This window comes from Aspergillus multicolor (assembly GCF_047715735.1).
Source record: "Aspergillus multicolor strain CBS 133.54 unplaced genomic scaffold BDW74scaffold_27, whole genome shotgun sequence".
Lineage (NCBI taxonomy): Eukaryota > Fungi > Ascomycota > Eurotiomycetes > Eurotiales > Aspergillaceae > Aspergillus > Aspergillus multicolor.
In genome coordinates, this window is record NW_027395978.1 from 101,837 (window position 1) to 122,104 (window position 20,268).

Sequence of the window (20,268 nt, forward strand, 5' to 3'; positions counted from 1 at the left end):
CGGGCCTGGTTGCCCTCTTATACTTACCTTTTAATTTATTACATGCTACCACTATTTTATTATTCTTATTAATAAAAGTAATAAGGCAAACTTCTTTTATTTATAAGATTTAAATTTAGTTTACTAATATAACTATATTTATTTATATGTGCTTGGTCTAAAAACCTAGATTTAATACCCTATATTAATTATATATTTACGCTGTAAAACCAAGCCTTACATGTTAAATACATAAAGATAAAAATAATATAGTAATTTTGCCATTAGCTGGCAAAATAAAACAAGAAGATATAAATGCATTTTAATAGGGTCTAAAAGGCGGCTGTGAAGGGGAGAGATGCAACCCTGCTTACCTAAGAAGCATTGGCATGCCATAAGATAGGTCTGGTAGCTAGGTAATTAAAAAATAGAATCTTAGAAGCTAAGTAAAAGTAGTAAGCTAGTTTCTTAAATTAAATATAATAAAATAATAAGCTAATAAAGAAACTTAAAAAATTACTAAAAAATAAACTAAATAAAATAGCATAGCTGGAAGCATTAACTAAAAACTTTAAAATTACTTAACCAGCTGGTAGACATCACGCAAAAGGCTTTAATATTATAATAATTAAAGCTTAATAAAATATAAATAAAGTAAATAAGGTCACAAGCCAGTAAAATAATAAATATAAACTTTCTATGTCTTAACTATATAGATAACCTATTAATAACACTGTAGCTGGAGGGGGCAAAGCAAGGAGGGTAAAGATAAAGCAGTACTAAAAAGAATTATTATTAGGTAACACAGCATCTTAAAAAAAGGGGGCAGTGCGCCAGGCGCAGCTGGATAAAAAAAAAGGGGGTAAAAGGGAAAAGAAAGTGTGTGGTTGTTTAAAGGGGTAAGGCCGGGCTTATATAAATGCAGTGAATGTGTTAAGGCAGGGGTAGCTAGGTAAAAGCAGCAAGGTTAGTGCTATCCTTAATGCTATTAACACTATACCATAAGGGGCAGCGGCATACCCGGCAGCGGCAGGTGGTAGCGGGCGGTAAGTAAATAGTGCAATAAGGGCTATTTCCAGCGCCCCGCTAACCATCACAACTAATACTTTATTATAACTTTAACTACTAAAGTAAAACTCTTAGCACTTATAAAGGCATCTAAAGTAATATACTAGTAATACTAAGTATTTAAGAATTTATAATTTAATCCTTAACATTATTTCTTTATTTAATGTAATAATAAGCAGATAATTAATCTACTTATAAATAAAGATATTTAACTATATTTTAAACTATGTTATGTTAATATTTATAACTCATGGCTATGCCAGGAAGTTTAACAAGGAAACCTGAATATTAAATAAACCCCTATAAACTAAATAATTGCTAATAGCCTCACAAAGCCTCTTACAAAGTAATAACACCAGGAATTTATTAAGATGCTTGGAATAGTGGATATTTCTAGCATTATTCTTTCCCAAAACAGCAGTTAGTAGGCCTTAAGGGGGTGTGTTACTTAAGGTAAAGAATTCTTAGTAATTCAAGGCCTCTAACTACTAAAGTTATAAGCTAAACAGGTTTAGATATATTAAACCTCCAAACAGTAAATAAATTTAGCTATAAATATTGTTTACAGTACCTTTGCTTTTACCTATAAAAACTCCAAAGCATTCTTAGAACTAGAAGAATTTATCACGCTTTTTACCTTTAACATAATCCCTAGTATTCAATCAGTATTCCTAGCTAGTACGGTTCAAAGGCATCATACTTAATCGGTCCATTGGTCAGTTTTATATTAATAAGCTAAACTTCATAGCGGGAAGACGCCATAGAGATATGAATCTTGAATGGTCATACTCCACACCGGACGCCACATACATAGCCCTAAGGATAACCCGAGCACAGCTAGTCAGATCCTGCAGTATCATAAACATCGGACGAGTAGGTGCTCACCGGTACTTCGGTGCCTTCAGAAGAATCATCCGACACATCCGCACCTTCACCAAACTCCCTGTCTAAGCGTACTTCGCCATCCTCATCGACTTGGTGCCGGAGAAGCATCGCCAGCATCTCCTCACCACACCACACATTTCGCTCGGCGGCAGCAAGCACGTTCATAGAGCACGAGTCAGAACTGCTTCGGTCGAAAAGGAGAGCGAGTATCTCCAGGCCCCACAATGAGTTGCCTACCGCGGCGATAAGAACGTCCTCCGTGATCATGGTCTCGACGTTCTCGCCTCCATGGTCGAGCAGAATAGTCATCACTTCATATCCACATTGCGTATTGCACGCCGCCTTGATAAGAGTGCATCTCGTAACTGGGAAGGTGTCGTCCTCTACCCCGATTTCAAGCAGAAGGCGAAGCGCTCTTGCACCACAGTGCCAGCTTCCTGCTATGGCTTCTAGGAGGGCCTCGGTGATGTCAAAGGGAAGCCCGGCCGGCCAGCGTTTGAAAAGCTCCTCTAGCATGTTGATGCCTGCACTGGCCGCTGCTATCATCACTGCTTCAGTGACCTCGAGATCAGGATCACGATCGAATAACAGGTAAACGATGTTCGGGCCATCAGGGTTCGCCGCTGCGGCCAAGAGGACCCGTTCGGAGATATGGATGTCTTGTCCCCAGTAGTCAAGCAACAAATTCATTGCTTTAAAGCCGTGCACTGGATTCCCAGCAGCTGCCTCTAGCACAGCGTCGGTGATTAAGATGATTTGGTCCACCAACCCGTCCAATAAAGATCTTTCCAGACACCAATTCACGTTTCCAGCTGCGGCGATGAGCACCTTTTCCGTGATCCGTGCCCCCGTGTCTACCAAGAGCGAAACCTTTTCCGAGTCATGAGCAGCGCGTACCATGATCTCCTCTATGAACTGGACATGCGAGTTCGAAAGGTCCAGCAGGCGAGCGAAGTATTCGTCGTCACATTCCTGACTGCTCGCTGCAGCTTCCAAAACAGCATCAGTGATCGGAAGATTTCCACCGTGGATACGCATAAACAGATCAATGAGCTCTGGGCTGTTTTCGCTCTCCACTGCTGCTAGCAGGACTTTTTCGCTGACGAGAAGTGGAACTTTGTTATGGTCCTGCAGGAAGGTCAGGATCTCCACGCCAAAGTCGTCGTTGTAAACTGCTGATATAATGAGATCTTCGTCAGCCATAATCTTTCGGCCATCGCGGAGCAGGAGAGTTATCAACCGCAGACCGTGACGAGAATTTCCAGCCGCTGCTTCAAGAATAGCCAATGTTGTTGATATTGTCCCGTCGTAGATCAATAAAATGTTCACTAGTTCGTGCCCGAGTTGCGGGTTCTCAGCGGCCGCTATCACGATCTCCTCTGTAATTGCAACAGTATCTTGATGCTCAAGGATAAGTGCCAGCAGATCGTCGCCAGACTCGATGTTCTCTACTGCGGCTTTCACGACTGCAGCCGTGATGTTCACTTCTTTGCCTCGATCGTCGGCGTACGCGAGCAAAAGCCTCAAAATATTCAGGCCCTGCGCCTCATTCCGCACTGCGATTTGCAGAGTTGAGGGCGTGATTTCAACAAAGCGCCCGCAGGCTTGGGAATATCGAAGCAGTAGGGCCAAAGTATCTCGACCACAGACTTCATTCCGTGCTGCAATCTCCAGCACAGCTTGCGACATTGTGATTGCTTGACCTTGCACCCTGAGGTAATCAAGCAAGAATTTCATCTGATCGGATTCCACTACTTCTGCCGCGGCTTTCAGTGCAGCTTCGATGATTGGAAGTGTCCGGTCGGCGCGCTTGAACTTGAGATACTCGGAAAGTATACTCGACTCGTTGACTGCCTCGATATCCGGATGTTGGAAGTTGTATTTCTTTCCCAATGTTTCCAAATACGGCAGTCCTGTACAGCGAGTCAGTATTATTGAGGAAGATTAACGCAGTACACTTACTGTCGTTCTGCATCCTGATGTACTCGTCGCTTGCTTTGAGTACAACGGGCGCCAATTGTGCACTCGGGCGAATGATCCCTTTCTCGCCAAGGATAACGTCCGAGATGTCTACAGGATGGCAAAGAATAGTAGCAAACATCCCACATGCCGCTTTGTCGTCAATTCGGAGGCAGCGTACCAGTGCTTCAGGCAGTTCCGTTGAGTAGCAGATAGAACGCTGCTTCCTGTCTTTGGGAACATATAGTCGAAATGTGCCACCGACTTCCTCCAGATGTAGGCGTCCTTCATGCCCAACCTCCGTCATCAACCCGTCGCCAAGACCAAAGTACCGTCGAAACCCTGACGCAGTATACACTGTAGCATGATAAAAGAGCTTGCGGATTGTATCCTCGGGTTACGGAGACCTTGGGCTACCGTAATAGATTGTATAACTACGTCTGCTGTTAGTGTGTATATGAGAATGGAATAGGCAGCTGAAAGCTTACCGGAAGAGTGACTCCGCTTTCTGTCGTAGTTCTTGTGTAAGCTCTGCTGATTCCTCAGCACCGCTGACTGTGAGAGTTTTCTCAATGATTTGGCCCGAAACAAAACGTTTCTCGAGACCGAGTGCCGCAAGGAATCGTCGTGAACGGCGCACATCCTCTACCCCGAGATCGAGGACAGGGATGGCAGGGTCAAGTTGGATACGATCATCGTCGATGATAAAGAATGGCACATCCACTGTGACGAATGTGATACGCGTGGCTCTGTTTCGAACCGGTAGAAATTTGACAAATTTGAGCGACTCAAGGTCTTCAGCGGTGGGTCCAAGGCTGCTGAGCTCTTTGATAACCACCAATATCTCGTTACGGTTGACGTTCCCCATGGTAATAGAGTGGATTTCATCAACGTAGGTGGAAATGGCCGGTGCCAAAACTCGCAGTCCATCGACAAACAGGCGGTCCAGATAAGGATAAAGGTCGCGGATACCGTGCTTTCCAACAATGTATGGGCAGGCACTCCATACACAAAGACTCGGTGGACGCCAAATCGTGTCACGTGGGTATAGATAAGCTTGCTACGGAGGCCTATACGGACACTCGGGAAGAAACTCCACTTCCATGTAATAGTGTGTATTCGCCTAGAGTTCTGCTGGCAGAAAATTAAATACACCATGGCCTGCTTAATTTTACCGTACGGCTACTTATCCCAAGCATTATATAAAAATGCAAGCCAACGCCTGGGTATTATACACAACCTGTATACCTAGGTAAAATAATAATATTTAAACATACCCTTATTATTATTAAGTTTTTAATAATAATAAGCTTCTTAATTCTCCGCTAGCTAACCTAACCTTTGCTGGTAACGCTGGTAACCTTTACTGGTGATCTTTGCTAGTAACTTTTACTTTACTACAGGGCGCTTTAGTAGCCGGGTGCTCAATTACTTTACCTAGTATAAAGCCTAAGTAATAAAAATTTTAAGGGGCCCTAAGAGGCGGTAGGCAAAGCGGTATATAGTGCTAGTATAATTTAGAGTTTTTTCCCGAGTGTCCGTATAGGCCTCCGTAGCTTGCTAGTTTCGAAGCGGTCTCTGGACAGTATAAGTCACTGGGCACTTGAGAATTGGGCTCGGCCTACCGAATGGTTCTCCAACCGTGGTCGTCCTGGGATCCTTCCATGATATTCCTGTATATCTCATTCAGAGACTCTTGAGACACTGTCAACTCATTCTGAAGGCGTGACAGTTCTGATAGACATGTCGCCCAGTCCGCACCGTCACTGTTTAGGACCCTTCTGAAGAGCTGTTCGACCTTCGGGTTAAGAGCGTATTCGACATGCGACGCCAAAACATGTTTGTTGTCGAGTATTCCCACGTCCCAGGCGCAATCGGCTATGCGAACCAGCTGATCATCGGGACCCGAGCGAGGTATGTAAACAAGATCGATAGTTGGGGCATGTTCCCTATGTTCTGTGAGCAAACAAAATTGTTGGGTGCAAAGGTAAAGGTGTAAGTGTCAATAACTTACCAAAACGCCTCAAAGGCATCCTCGGCCAGTATCTCGTATAACTTGAAGAAGTTCTCTTTTGCATGCTGCCTGGGAAGCACGCGAGACAGCTCTTTGGCACTTGTTATCAAGAACTCGGATGTAATCGTCGTAACAACTCCGAATCGACTGAGAAACTCCCAGTCGAAACGATCATCGCATCTCCAATCGAAAGAGATTGTCAAGAAAGGGAACTTGTGTGCCAAGTGCTCGCCAGACCATAGACTCCTCTGTTCCGACGTTCCCAAGAAGCTTTTGGCAAGAGTCTCGGTGCCACATTCCACAGGAACCCTGGCGTTATTGATCACTGAAACAGTTTCCGGCGCCGCATTGGCTAGCTCCTTCTCGTACACTTCCCAGTGTTCCTTCAGAATCTCAACCAAGAGCTCGGGAGCGTATCCAACGATATCAAGGAGTACTTCGGATGGCTGCGAGGGTGAACCCTGAGTTTGTAGTCTTGGGGCGTGTCGGATTGGTCCTACTTCCGCGAGCCACTTGACCCATGCCGCATCAGGTTGAAACTGGGTGGTGTAGTCAGGGTGTAAGAACTGGATCTGAGGATGCCTTTGGTCCGGAAAGCGACTCTGGATGTACTGTAGCACGGCACTCATTCCGTACTTGTCCTCCGTTTTGAAGTAGACGTCCTCGTCTCGCAGCCACTCGTTGAATTCTCGACGCGGCATTGCGAGCAGATTGCCGTCGACGTCATAGAGAAGGATACACTGTGCACTGAGCAGTTTCTGATCCGTAGCAGCCAAGAACATATACCGAAGATTGTGTATTGCTTGGCCGAGTGTAGGAACTAGGATCGTGGTATTCCATTCGCAAATCCGTTCGATCACAAAGGCTGGCCCTGCTTGTTTGACACCCAGCTGCGCGAATAGCTGCTTCTCTCCATCGCCACGGGGTCTGTCGGAGGATACATCCACGATAGTAGCAGCGACGCCACCCTGTTATGCCAATCATTATCCAGATGTCCATCATACAGATACCTCGGGCGTACACCTTCAAGATAGGATAGAATCTGTCTAATAGCTGACGCGTGGAGACGGGCTGAAGACCAGACGGCTTGAGGAGATCGTGGTATTCGGCGTATTGAGGAGCAAAGTAGATGTCGTCCGGAAAATCTTCAATTAATGGATTTCCATCGCGATCGCGGCACTCGGGTTCTAAGTATCAGACCTTTTCCTGGGTTTTCAGCACGCCTTTTGCGGTTTTGAAGACACGAAGACGCTTCAGCTCTTTCTGTACGCTCTCGAAAAAGACGCACCAATGCGGATCTAGGACATCAACCTTGGGGAGGAACCGGGGCCAGAAGCGCTCAGCATCCGGTCTACAGCAGAGCCGCTCAAGTGCAGGGCAAAACAGCTTCGAAAGCTGTTGCAACAAACTATCGTTCCAAGGACAGACCGCGAAGTCTATCTTGTTATCCTCGGTCTCAAAGTCAGACTGGACGAGAAAGTTCAGGCCGATTTTATGGAGAGGAAGACCGGCAAAAACGCTGGGTTGTGCATCTATTGTCTGCTCATCGAGGGGGAATGCTAAAACCATTTCCACTTCCTTGGGGAGGCTTCCTTCGCCTGCACTACCCGTCACTTGTTTCCTAAAGGTAATGTATCTGTACTCTGACGCAATGCCATCCTGAGTGGCGGTCAATTTGAGACTTGACCCTTCAAGGGATTGGCGAAATGTCTTCGATATCATGCCCTCCGCGCTGCTGAAGTACGAGAATCGCACGGTTTTGATCTTTGAAAGGAAGGCGACGATGGTGTGCGGGAGCCCATTCAGCCTAGCTCCAAATCCCCCATACTGATCTGAGTATATATGAGACAAAGTAAACCGAGTCCGCACGAAGTCTGGAAGAGCCTGGTGGGGTTCGTTGACGGGCGTGGCCATCCCCGGATCGTGGTCTCCCTCGCGGTGTCGAAGCGAGAAACAGAATTGGCCGGACTGGATTTGCACCTTTTGAGCAATTCTAAAGGCGGACCTGAAGATGTTCCCTTTCTCATCCGTTTCCCCCTTTTTCCGACTCTTTCCTGCGCTCCATATAGCCCGAATATTGCTTTCCTCGAGCCCGTCGCTATTGGAGTCCACGGTTATACGGTTTTGGTTGAAACGGAATATGAGAAAAGGCTCTTCTCTCTGAGAGGTGGCCTCTGAGTAACAACTGTTCTCAGCATGTTGAATAAACTCGTAAATAAACCTGTTGTCGATGATGCGCGATCTCGCAGCGGTCTCCGAGAGCTCGGCGGGGATGTTTGAGAGGCCGCCAGTCTGTTTGTAGATCTCGGAGATGATCTCTCGCACTCGCTCCTCGGTGAGCACCATTGCTACGTTGAGAGTGGAGATGTGAGATTGGAGGAGGGAGAACCAAGGTGTTGGAGACTGATGGGTTTCGCAGGTTGGGCGCCTTCCACTGCTGAAGCTGGGGAGTTCCTTCCTCGTCGGCGGCAGCCAGACGCGACAATCACAGATCCTCAGTGTATTAGTTTAAGTGTTACGCCTCATCATAAGTTGAGCTGTGAGCACTATTGTTTTGAAGAATACGACCTTTGAGTTTCGAAACATATTCTCTTCTTATAGTAAGCACTTGTTCAAACTTTGAAGCATACCTCAATAGATAGACGTAAGATAGCACGCATGTTCGCTAGCAAAAGGCTATACAATATCTAAAGTTTGCTCATTGTACAGATCCAGTCCCAAGAATTGTAGCAGTGCGTGTGCTTCAATGTTACCGTCGCCGGAACCTCGCTCCTCGGAATCTCTTAAAGGCCATATTTCCTCTCGTGCCCGTAGCTGAGCCTCGAACTCAGACAAGCTCCAAAGATGATCTGGAGCGAGGTGCGGCCTCTGTTCTTGCTGCATCTCTTCCTCCTGCTGGACAGTGGAGCCATGCACGGCGAGGAATTTCTCGTAATGGCTTGTCCATTTGCGGGATAACTGTGAGCCTGGAAACGAAACCCACTCTTCCTCGAGTAGCCTGGACGTGTATTCGAAGATTCTGAGCAATCGCTCAGTGGCTTGTGCCCATTTCTGGATCTGAGGGAGGTGGGATCGTAGGTGGTCCAACATTGGAGACCATTGGAGTTGTGGTGCTGGTTGCGCTGTGTCGGTGGGGTGGAGGAATGACCAGCAGAAGTGTGAGAGATCTCAGAAGTAGACGGTTGAAAAGTCTCTTCCCAACCCTGTGAGAGATGAAAGGTCAGGCCCCCTTAAGTCTATTCTATCCTCCCCTGTTCGTTCGTCTGCGCATAGCCGATTGACTTTGGTAATGAATTGCCAGACGGCCGATTGATCACGAAACATCCAGCCGAGTTCCTGATTCCACTTATACCAATCTACCCGTAGGTACTTCTCGACCCTTTGGATGGTTGTATGAGGTAGCATCCAATATCTCAGCGCCCTAGTTCGGATAGTGGCAGCAGTAGGTGACCCCGTGTTCGATTGATGCGTTGGCTCCAGCCTTGAGTATAACTGCTGTAGGGAGCGGTCTTCTTCAGACGTCAGTTCTGACACGCTTAATTGTACTGAAGGCCCCAATCGTCGTTGCCGCCGGTACCAGGAGACGAAAAGCTTTGAGGATGGAGCTTCGATAGAGAGGATACAAGCTGCAACCATGGAATAAAGGCTGCTTGTTATCTCCCTAAGAATGACAGGATGTCTGTACCCATTCAACAGAAAAAGACTATCTGACTCATAGATCTCGTAGTTCTGATGGGGAATTGAAATAATAAAGGCCCCTTTGCCATTGGATGGCAGTTTAATGTGAGTATACTCTCGAACCAAGTTCTTCTCACCTGTCATCGCGGCCAATTTGAAGCCCCGGAGCCGCATGGTTCCCGTAGCCGAGCTCACCTTGATATTGCCCTCAGTGTTACTTAGGCCTACGAACTTGACACAAATTGCACCATCCAAAATGGAATCGTCCGGGTCGTTCCGGATACCAGCTCGTAGGAAGGTGTCGAGCGACGGCAGTGACAAGCTCTGGGACCAATCAGGGACCCACGAGGGCAGATCAAAGTACTTGGGGTTGTTCTTCTGTACTGCCAATGCAAGTACGTCCACTGTGCTTGGATCTTTGACAAAGTATGCCGCGATGCCGACATATACACTTTCTGTCGGTAGCCGATAGTCAGGGTCAATAGGCTTATTAGCCATCGACCCAATGACTGCAAATACTTTGTCTCGTGGATCGGTGCACTGGTACTTCGATGCTTCCACCAAGACGTTTAAAAGGTCTTTCGCGGTGAACGGATACCATTTCGAGTCTCGGAGGAGCCAAGATGGTACACCTATCTCAGAAGCGTTATCGAATGACCGCTGTGGCCAGCGCGCAGAGACACCACCACAGACAAATTTCAGCTCGCGTGCCATGAGTGTCTCTTGAAGTACCCAAAGTCGTGAGAAATATGGCTGGGCCAACAACTTCGAAAGGCTGCTTCCAACAGTCTTGCTTGAAGTCAAAAGGTTCTCTGGTTTTGTTGAGGAGAATGTCCTTTGCTTGAGAAAGCTTAAGGCGTGATTGATATCAGATTGTTCCTCCCCGATATATGCCAGTACTTTCGTTGCCCTCGAAAATACCTCGCGCAGGATACGAACCTGGCTATTTTTCTCCTCCAGCCGAGCATGATCAATGCATAAAGCATCAACCCACAACAGTCTATCCGCCCTTGGGTGCCTCAAGTGCCGAAGGGCCTTGCCGCATGTTGGAGGCACATGGAAAACATCCCAATAACTCCCTAGATAAACCGGACAGAATGCGGACGGGTCAGCGGCGTCACAGACGGAGGTATACGACAAAGCTTCGTACAGCGGGAGGGGAATTTGGTTGATGCGCACAATTTCAAAGTCCGCGTGTATGGGCCCGTCGTCAAGACCTGGTCTCAGCCGCAGCAGGCGCACGCTGTCTTCGGACGGCAACTCTGGTAGCAAGGATTTCTGCGGTTGTAATTCATGGACGATGTTCCAACTATTGTTCTGACTATTTCGTGTGTCTTCCCCTCCTTCCCAGTCACTATAAGTGACGGTCGACGGCCATGAGAGGTTCATTTGACTCCGGTCCTGGAGCTCGGGTGGCGACTGTGGTACGACGAGCTGCTCTTCTGAGGAGGAGATTGCAAAGCAGTAAGTGCAGTAGGGAATGCCACTGGCAGCAGATACATCTGGTCGTTGACAGCCAGATTCATGCCATCGGTGCATTTTGTTTGAGATGATTGAAAGAAGATCACGAAGGACGGCGGGGGGAGCAAATGCTCAAGGTCTGAGGCTGAGACCAGGCTGCAGGCAGTCAAAAGAGCCGCAGGCGGTCTGCGTCTGACTCATACACTGCCAGCGCAAGGGTAGTATATTTACTAATAATGGGCTATAAAATATGATTGTTTTGAGCTAGTGAATATAGTCCAGGTGATAAAATGTCCCAAGGTTGAATCGCCTCGAACCGTGGGAGCATTGATAGCCTTAGGCAGCCACCGCATCTGATATATTGTTTGGACGGTCCATTCACGGAAATATCTCGATTTTTTGAAATAGATATTTTTCAGATATCACTTCATTAGGCTGAAATGAGCATAGTCTCGATGAACTAACTGGTGACGTATACTGGACTTAAGCACCCTTGGTGGCGGTTTTTTTATCTATATCTTCCCCGCATTTGAACTCGGATGTTTCCCCAGACTGGGATCATCATCACTCGGATTATCATCATCAGCTGTCGAAATATGAATAGTCTAGGTAGATACGATGATCTTCTTGATTTTATATTTAATTTGTCAACAGATCCTGTCGCGTTTCAGCTAAACGCCAGAATCATATCGATGACGAAGCATAGGTAGCCGACGCTGACTCGGATCGACATCCTCTTTCCACTTATAACACCGGCCATGCCTCTCGGTGCTTGGTCTGTTACAGATGTTCTTTGCTGTTGGATAATGCAAAAGCTCACCATGTGTCTCTTCATCGGATCTCTTCTAAGAATTATCTTGTTAGCGATCACAACGCTTTCTATATCCCCTCACGGCGACCACGTCAGCTATCAACCCACACGACCTCCATCGTATCCATTAGCCGTCGGGAACCCCTACTTATCAACATGGATGCCCAGCAATCAAGTCAGCAAATTACCATATGCGGAGCCGCAGTTTTGGGCCGGACAGAATCTAACCTGGTCCATTATGGCTCGCGTCGATAACCAGACATACAGTCTGATGGGCATCACAGATCCCGGGCCCGAGATCCGTCCTGCCGTCGTACGCACAGCCGAATATACTGCCACTCACTCGGTGTTTAAGCTTTCTGCTGGCTTGGTAGATTTTACGTTAGACTTCTTCTCGCCGATTTCCCCGTCCAACTACTTGCGGCAGTCTCTTCCGTTCAGTAAGCTTATTTACTTCCGGCAAACCAGCGGAGCTAACGACGCAGGTTATTTGACGGTCAGCTTATCCGGTGCCGACAGAAACAATGTTCAAGTATATTCGAGTATTGATGGGAGTTGGACGGGCGGAGCGCAAAATACTGTTTGCAACTTTCATCAATGGGGAGACACCATGGCTTATGCTCTCAAGGTCAAAGACTGGATCAGCTATACAGAGAACAATGATATGGCTACTTGGGGAGAAGCAATTCTCTCGTCGCGTCAAATATCCCAATCCAAGCTCTCCTTCTCTTCGGGGAGGAGAGGAGAAGTGCGCTCTCAGTTTGTCAACAATGGCAAGCTAACCATTAGCAACGAGCCCTGGGTCCCTGGTGGAATCGTTGCCTTCTCGCATGACCTTGGGACTGTTGATGGCAAGGAATCGGTGAATTTTGCCGTTGGATATGTGAGAAGAGAGGCTATCAACTACCTCGGAAAGCCGTACACAGGGTATTATAGGGCTCATTATTCCGACACATACAAAGCGTTGTCTCACTTCTTCGATGACTACCCGGCTGCGGTGGTTGAATCGAGGGTTGTCGACTCAGAGATGGTCACTCAGGCAACTCTAGCAGGGGGTAGCAGGTACGCCGATATTGTCACGCTTTCGGCCCGTCAGGCTTGGGGAGGTATTGACCTTACTATTCCTGACGACTCACTGGATACAAATGAGGTGCTGGCCTTCGTCAAGGAGCTGTCTAGCGATGGTAATGTTAACACAGTCGACGTTATCATGCCTGCGTTCCCAATTTACTACATTATGGACCCAGACTATATCCGACTGCTGCTAGAACCAATGATGCGTTATCTTGCGGCTGGTCGTTGGCAGCTGCCATATACAATCCACGACATGGGAACGCACTATCCCAACGCCATTGGACATGATGACCAAAAGGCAGAGCCCATGCCTATTGAGGAGTGCGGGAATCTGATGATCCTTGTTTTGGCGTACTTGAGGGCAACGGGGGACGAAGCATGGGTCAACCAATACATCGACATTTTGAAAAATTACGCAGACTACTTAGTCGAGAACAGCATCGACATCGAGTTGCAGCTGTCCTCCAATGATGCCGCCGGCCCTCTCGCCAACGAAACCAACCTCGCGATAAAGGCAGCAGTCGGAATCAAGGCATTTGGTGAACTAAGCGGATTGCAAGGGTATTCGAGGATTGGCGAAGAACGTGCCAGCCTCTTCTTCGACCAAGGACTTGGGACGGATGAGGCAAAGACTCACTTCGTCCTGCAATATCCCAATAAGCTTACTTCCTGGAAGACTCCTTACAACTTATACCCAGATGTACTGTTAAATCTGAAGACCTTTCCCAAGGAAGCATACCAGATGGGCAATACATTCTTCAGAAGCGTCCGGGGAGAGTATGGTGTTCCGCTAGACTACCGACAGGACTGGGCCAAGTCAGACTGGAACATGTGGCTGGCGGGCACTTTTGACGATACAAACACTCGCCATGAATTTGTAGACAATCTCTGGTCGTTCATGGCCAATGGTAAGCATAACTGGCCGTTCTCTGATCGCTATATCGCGACATCAGCCCAGGGACATGAGCCTGGGCTTCCTGTCTTATGTCGCGCTAGGCCGACCGTAGGTGGCCATTTCGCTTTGATGGCATTACAGGGGCCCAAATCTCTTCAAATTGCAATTGAAGACAAGTTTGGGGAGGCAATGGGCAAGATGTCTGGCGAGTCCTCTGAAGTGAGAGAAGATTTGTAGATGTACAGTCGCCACGGCTGACGCAAGTTGTAAAATTCTCAAGGCTGTAGTTTGTTGCACACCATATACCTAGAAAGTCTTTGACATATTTTTTTTCGGCAAACAAATGCGTTTGTTGTTCGTAGACGTTGAGAGAGGCTGGTTGTAGACCCCTGGGGCTTACATAATCGCAGCAGCTCCTTCCAGACTTCCAAACCGCTGCTGGCTGCTTTTTTGCTGTTGCTCCTCGTCTAACAGCTGACTCTCGTCTCAATCGCCCTTCCTTCTTTTCTTCGTCGCTCTTCATCTTCTTCAGTTTTCTTATCCTTCTTGATACCGACCCTTTGCTTCTATCCTCCCCATGGCTTCTGTAAGTCCGCTTCCCTCTGTTGTTGTCGCCCCCGAGCACCCCAACCCCGTAGGTGGGAGCTTAGTTGTTCAACGTCATTTCTCCCACCTTAAGAAGCCCACGCGTCCGACACTTCGAGCGCGCGCCAATACTGCTCCAATATCTTATGGACCCCTATGCTAACCTATTCCGCCTCTCGCTGTAGCCCCGTCCCCCTCACAACTTCGCTCCGCAAGGCTATCCCCTCCCCAACGGTGCCTCCGGTCCGGTTCCTGGAGCCGCCCCTCTACTCCCCAACAACGGACGAATTATCCAGAATGGCCCAGTAAGAGTGCTGTGTATTGCAGATGTGCGAGGTATGTTGCTGCGGAAAATACCTCCGATGCCCATTGGGAGGGGAATCAAGATGAATTGGGCTAACCGGAGCGTTTGTTTTTGCTTTTTCCGCCCACAGGAAACCTGAAGTCTCTGAATGAGCTGGCCAGGCAGGCTCGCGCAGATTATATTATCCACACTGGTGACTTCGGTTTTTACGATGACACTTCGCTGGATCGCATTGCAGACAAGTGCGTACATGGGACCCAAAATCCAGGTTTCCGTTTATTGGATTGATCGTATTCTAACACTCCGTGAATTTCCACAGGACTCTCAAGCATGTTGCTCAGTACTCTCCTTTGCTACCAGAGGGCGTGAAACGCGCGATCGCTCAGACCCCTCCCCAGCAGGCGATCAAATCGCGGTTCTCACCAGACCAGTTACCCCTTTCAGAGCTATCCATGCTGCTGGACAAGCGGCTGACTCTCGACGTTCCCGTATACACTGTCTGGGGTGCTTGTGAGGATGTAAGGGTACTGGAGAAGTTCCGTTCCGGTGAATACAAGGTTGATAAACTTCACATAATCGATGAGGCCAACTCGCGGTTGCTGGATATTGGGGGAGTTAAGCTCCGCCTGCTCGGACTGGGTGGTGCGGTGGTGATGCACAAGCTATTTGACAATGGGGAGGGCAAGACTACTATTGCAGGAGGTCAGGGAACGATGTGGACAACCTTGCTCCAGATGGGTGAGCTGATCGACACTGCTAATCGTGTTTACGATCCGTCGGAGACTCGTCTCTTTGTTACTCACGCCTCACCCGCTCGCGAGGGCATGCTGAACCAGCTTTCTGTAACCCTCAAGGCCGATTTCTCCATCTCCGCCGGGCTTCACTTCCGTTACGGCTCGTCCTACAATGAGTTCTCCGTCAACCCGTCGCTCGACCACTACCGGGGCAAGCTGGCCGCCTCCAAGGCCTCCTTCAACGATGTCTGGGAAACCGTCCGCGGTGAAGTCGAGTCCGCCATTTCTCAGAACGACGCCCAGAAGACTCTTTTGGAAAACGCTCTCAGTGTTGTGGACAAGATGCCATCCGTGGCCAGTGGTGGAAACCCCTTCGGTGGGCCTACCAACCCTGGAACTGGCCAGGTAGATGAGAGCGCTTTCAAGAACATGTGGAATTTCAACTTGGCGGATGCTGCTTTCGGATTCTTGGTCCTCGAGGTTGAATCTGGTCGTATTGGAACGGAAATGCGCGCTCAAGGATTTAACTTTGCCCACCGAACTGGCAAGCCTCCAGTTTCTGGGGCTCCTCAGCCTGCTCAGATGGCTAGCGCTCCCGTTAATGTTCCCTCGCCCGTCAATGCCGCCCGACCCAACGTGGCCACTCCTCAATTCGGCCAAGCTCAGGCTATCCCCACCCGAGCAGCACCTGCTCAACAGCCCGCTCAGGGCAAGGGCCCCGCCGCTCCCGCCCGCACTTCTCCTGCCCCCGTCATTCCCAAATCTGTGACACCACAGCCCTCGACAACCTCTGCCGTCTCTCAGTCCGTTGATTCCACCGAGTCTTCGGCTACTCTCGAGGCCAACGGCTCCGCACATGGCGACAAGCAAGGGGAGTCTCCGGCTCCTAAGCCAGAGCGCAAACAGAGCAACGCCCTTTTCATTTCCAACGTCGATAGCGAGCAAGCCGCACGTGATCTTTTCAATGATGAGTTCAAGGCTAAGCTAGTGAAGGTGGAGAAATGGGGCAAGTTCAACCACGTTGCTACGTTTGGAAGCGTTGAGGATGCTAAATCAGCCCTCGATCATCTTCCCATCGAAAACAAGAAACCTAGCCCTCCCGGCCAACGCAGACCCAACGTCAAGTTCTTCGAGGACCGTGGCGGTCACCGGGGGAACGCCGGCACATGGCAGAGCAGCAACCGAGGAGGTAGCAACACATCACAACGCGGGGGGTATCAAAGTGGCGGTGCCAGCGATAGCGAGACTGGACGTGGACGAGGATTCGGCGGGCGAGGCGGCGGCCGTGGTCGCGGTGATCGCGGACGCGGAGGTCGAGGTGGTCGCGGCGGATTCAACAAGGGTCCCTCGGATTCATCCGCCCCATCAACGTCCACACCATCCGGTGACAAGCCAGCCGCGTCTGGCGACGCCTAAGGGCATGATTTTGACCTATTAGCCTGCTATTTTTGCCTCTCTAGTTCCTTGTATTCCCTCTTCGCTTCAGTGTCATCTACCCCCTTTCTTCGGCCGCATTGGTTTTTCTTGCCTTTATCCGGCCCATGTTGTCATGTGGTATAACCGATCTTCATGGTTGTAGTAGCTTAATTTCATTCGTGTGTAATAAAACTATTTACTCATGCCTGATCTCGGTCTGCCCCGTTCTCCTTAGTTTATGTGATTCGCGTCTTCCCTCATTAGACAGGAACGACCATCCCTGTCTTGCGTCATCTTAGCCCTAAGTATTTAACTCCGGAGATCCTCCTGCCAAACGGCCTCATCCCCTCGAATGACCCTAATAGAGATAAAGAACGTGCCGCTACCTCGAGTTTTCAGACTTCAGCCTGTATTTTAAATTTTTTCTAACAACTTCCCAATCATTACTTTCAAGCAGGAAGGGGGTATCTATGTTTGTTTACTCCGCGGTTTACACTAGCGGAATGGCACAGATGTATCTTCATGAGTTGAGAATTGCTCGAGGCATATATATAAAGCGAAGAATACACAATGTGTACGCGCACACTAGAAAGTAAGATCAAGTCATGAGAGAAAAGAAAGTATGTTATCCAAGGCATAATGCCATATCCATAATGAGTGAGCACAAAGCAAATAACGGACTAAGTAGGAACCTTACAGCACCTGCATCATTTCTGGAGAACCGCATCGATATCCATTTGGATTCGAATATAAATGAACGCGAGCGCCTGATGCCATTTTTCCAATATGTGTTTCTCCTGTGCATGTTCGCCAAGGCAACTCCGGTAGTAGTATGGTGATGGACGATATTTTCCTCCCCAAGCTGGCATTGAATCAAGGTGGTGTGGAGACTAGACCACCTTTTGCGTGTCAATTTAACCACCCAATCACCTAGAATCAGGAAACCCTGACAAAAGAAGGAAAGGAAAAGAAAAGGAAAGTATCCATAAATCATTATTTTGCACCGAATTCAAGTGGCAATTGTGGTTGTGCGTCCCAAGCAAAACGAAATAACTATAATCCCGCATCGTATCCTTTACTCCAAGTATCATCGAGGTATCATATCGTTGCGTGCCCGTGTGCGTATTGAGAAGTAGATATTTCCATAGTTGCTGATCAACCGAATCGAAGAATCGACTAAACGCGGCCAATGATATCATCCACGTCCCTTTGATTTACGACGACACCGCCCTCAGAACACCGCGCCTTGGTACGCAGCTCTGAACACAGGTTGTCAACGTCGATTTCCCCGTTGCGGAACTTCTCCATGGATTGCAGACGATCCCTAGAGAGCCATGTCAGTATATGTTTGCTAACAAAGTGCAGAAATAGATCATACCAGATCTTGGTACAGGACAGCATTTGAGCTTTGTCTTCACCAGGCACCACCTCTTCATCCATCTTGTTATCCATGACTTCAAGAATGTTCTTCTTCGGTTGGGCGTTGGTACCGGCTTCTGTGAGGTTGTGCGACGGGCTGCCGAGATCAGGCAACGGGAACGCGTCGTCAAAGAACGTGTTGAAATCTTGCGACAGGATAGCATCTTGAGGTTCTCGCCAGTCTCCAAATAGCAGCGGGTCGAATTGCCCGCCGTTCTGCTGGGCCATAAAGTCGATACCGGCAACATTTTCAGCGTTATCCGTGCTCTCGGGTACATTGGGCGTATTTGTTGCACTTTCGCTCCGGTGTCTAACAGCAGGAACAGGGTTGCTAATATTACCGCATGCCATACCCAGCTGGGCACAGAAGGATTTTTCTCCGTCGATGGTGCAGGCGTGCCCATCGTGAGAGTCCTTGTGCTGGTTGTCTGGGGATTGCACACTGGGCTCCGGAGAGGTACCACTGGATGAGAGATACCGGTGCGAGTCCGAAGACGAAGAGGGAGAATCGGAGTTTGATGTATCGTGCACTTGTCCAGATTGTTGTTGAAAGTTGTAGGAAAAGCTGTTCGAATGTCCATTCGTGGTGATAGGGGATGCGGTGGCGGGCTTATTCGAAGTGGTGTCTCTGGGAGATGCTGTGTTGGAAGATCGGGCATTTGTTGTCTGTAGCGGAGAGTGTCGAAGAACGCCGGGGATTGGAGCGTCATCTTTCTTGTTCTGGTTTGCCTTCGCCATCGGACCATTGAAGATACGGCCGCCAGGAAGATCACCAAACTTGGGAAAGTCGAACATGAAATCATTATTGTTCAGACCAGACATACGGTTGGCGTTGCCTGGATATGAGTTGATAGCCGAAAGGGCGTTTCCTTGAGTCACCCAAGACAGACGCTTGCGGTACTCGCGAAGTTCGACTTGCAGACGCTCCACTTGAGCTTTGAGTAAGCCATTTTCTTGATTGGCATCGTCGGACGCCTTCTGTAATTCGTCGACTTTTGTTTCCAAATCCTTCAAATGCTTCTCCTTACGCTCCCGAAACGCCCGTTGCGCTGCCCGATTTTGTGCCTTGCGTTTCTACCAGAAAGATCAGCAATGACAGCTCACACCAGTAACTGCTTATACATACCGAGGTCGGTTCTGACGTCAACGGCTTTCTCCCTGGTTTCTTCGATGCCTTGTCATCGCTCTTGTCATCGCTCTCCCTTCGCTTTTTCCCGTGTACTTCCTCGCTACTGTCAGATTCCTTACGCTTGTCACCGACCTCATGGTCGTCTGATGTTGCGCTTCCGGGCAAATCGCCAATCAGATTTTCGGTGCCGGGGAAGTCCCATTCAAGTTCGGGGTTGAAATCAAGGAAAGGGCTTTCATCGTAGTTGAGGCTCTCAAACTGGTGGGAACCATCAAATGCGGGAGATGCATTGAAGCTTCCGGAAGACGCTTGACCCGGGGTGTTGGTCGGATTTGTACCAATGTCAGGATTCTGAGGGTTCTGGTTCTGCTTCGATGGTGGGTTGTTCGAGGAGAGGGCGGCGAGGAGGAGGTCCTGCTGATCAGGAGAAAGATATAGGCCGTGCTGGTACAGAGCGTTATAGTCGGCCATTGCGAATATGCTAGTGTGAACGATGCGGGACGTGTGTGTGAAATTGCGAAAGCTGATGTTGTAAACGTAGCTGTCAGTCAAATCGGGCTTCCCGCCCGTTCGCTGGCTCGATGTTGACGACAAGCTCGAACTGTGATGCTAGACCTAATGGCGGTGGCAGTGCACCAAAGGACTCAAGAATGTTCAGTCGCCAGGTAGGAAGACTCGGGATAAATAAAGAATTTCAACGATTGAGAAAGAAGTGACAGATTTCTGTCTCCAGCGCTCAGATGAGTCAAAAGCGAGACGAGGATAAAATGATGATTTGTTGATAATTGTCAAAGGTGGTGAGACCCCTATAGGCTGAGGGTTCGGAAGAGAGAGAGATCTGAAGTTGGAAAAAGAAT

General features: G+C 48.6%; 5 protein-coding genes across 5 annotated transcripts; 1 reads left to right on the plus strand and 4 right to left on the minus strand.

Annotated features, from left to right (window-relative positions):
* Positions 1–1,884: 1,884 nt before the first annotated feature.
* Positions 1,885–4,759, minus strand: BDW74DRAFT_181307 (uncharacterized protein; the record flags this gene model as incomplete). The annotated part of the gene is made up of 4 exons (XM_073729997.1): positions 1,885–3,845; positions 3,895–4,248; positions 4,309–4,325; positions 4,380–4,759. The coding sequence occupies 4 exons, from the start codon at positions 4,757–4,759 to the stop codon at positions 1,885–1,887; spliced, it is 2,712 nt and encodes a 903-aa protein (XP_073580593.1).
* A 649-nt stretch (positions 4,760–5,408) lies between these two features.
* BDW74DRAFT_181308 (uncharacterized protein) lies at positions 5,409–8,251 on the minus strand (the record flags this gene model as incomplete). Its single annotated transcript, XM_073729998.1, has 5 exons — positions 5,409–5,469; positions 5,517–5,840; positions 5,906–6,873; positions 6,929–7,084; positions 7,106–8,251. 5 exons carry the CDS (start codon positions 8,249–8,251, stop codon positions 5,409–5,411), a joined length of 2,655 nt encoding a protein of 884 aa, XP_073580594.1.
* Positions 8,252–8,468: 217 nt separating this feature from the next.
* On the minus strand, positions 8,469–11,168 carry BDW74DRAFT_159071 (heterokaryon incompatibility protein-domain-containing protein). The gene has a single exon (XM_073725418.1). It carries the CDS (start codon positions 11,120–11,122, stop codon positions 9,074–9,076), a length of 2,049 nt encoding a protein of 682 aa, XP_073580595.1. The 5' UTR covers positions 11,123–11,168; the 3' UTR covers positions 8,469–9,073.
* Positions 11,169–11,865: 697 nt separating this feature from the next.
* On the plus strand, positions 11,866–16,863 carry BDW74DRAFT_169842 (uncharacterized protein; the record flags this gene model as incomplete). The annotated part of the gene is made up of 6 exons (XM_073727061.1): positions 11,866–12,295; positions 12,341–14,043; positions 14,595–14,745; positions 14,844–14,955; positions 15,033–16,377; positions 16,420–16,863. 6 exons carry the CDS (start codon positions 11,866–11,868, stop codon positions 16,861–16,863), a joined length of 4,185 nt encoding a protein of 1,394 aa, XP_073580596.1.
* A 1,085-nt stretch (positions 16,864–17,948) lies between these two features.
* yap1 (putative bZIP transcription factor AP-1/Yap1) lies at positions 17,949–20,049 on the minus strand. The gene is made up of 3 exons (XM_073733418.1): positions 19,409–20,049; positions 18,242–19,356; positions 17,949–18,187 (listed from the first exon to the last, which is right to left on the minus strand). The coding sequence occupies exons 1-3, from the start codon at positions 19,880–19,882 to the stop codon at positions 18,040–18,042; spliced, it is 1,737 nt and encodes a 578-aa protein (XP_073580597.1). The 5' UTR covers positions 19,883–20,049; the 3' UTR covers positions 17,949–18,039.
* Positions 20,050–20,268: the final 219 nt, after the last annotated feature.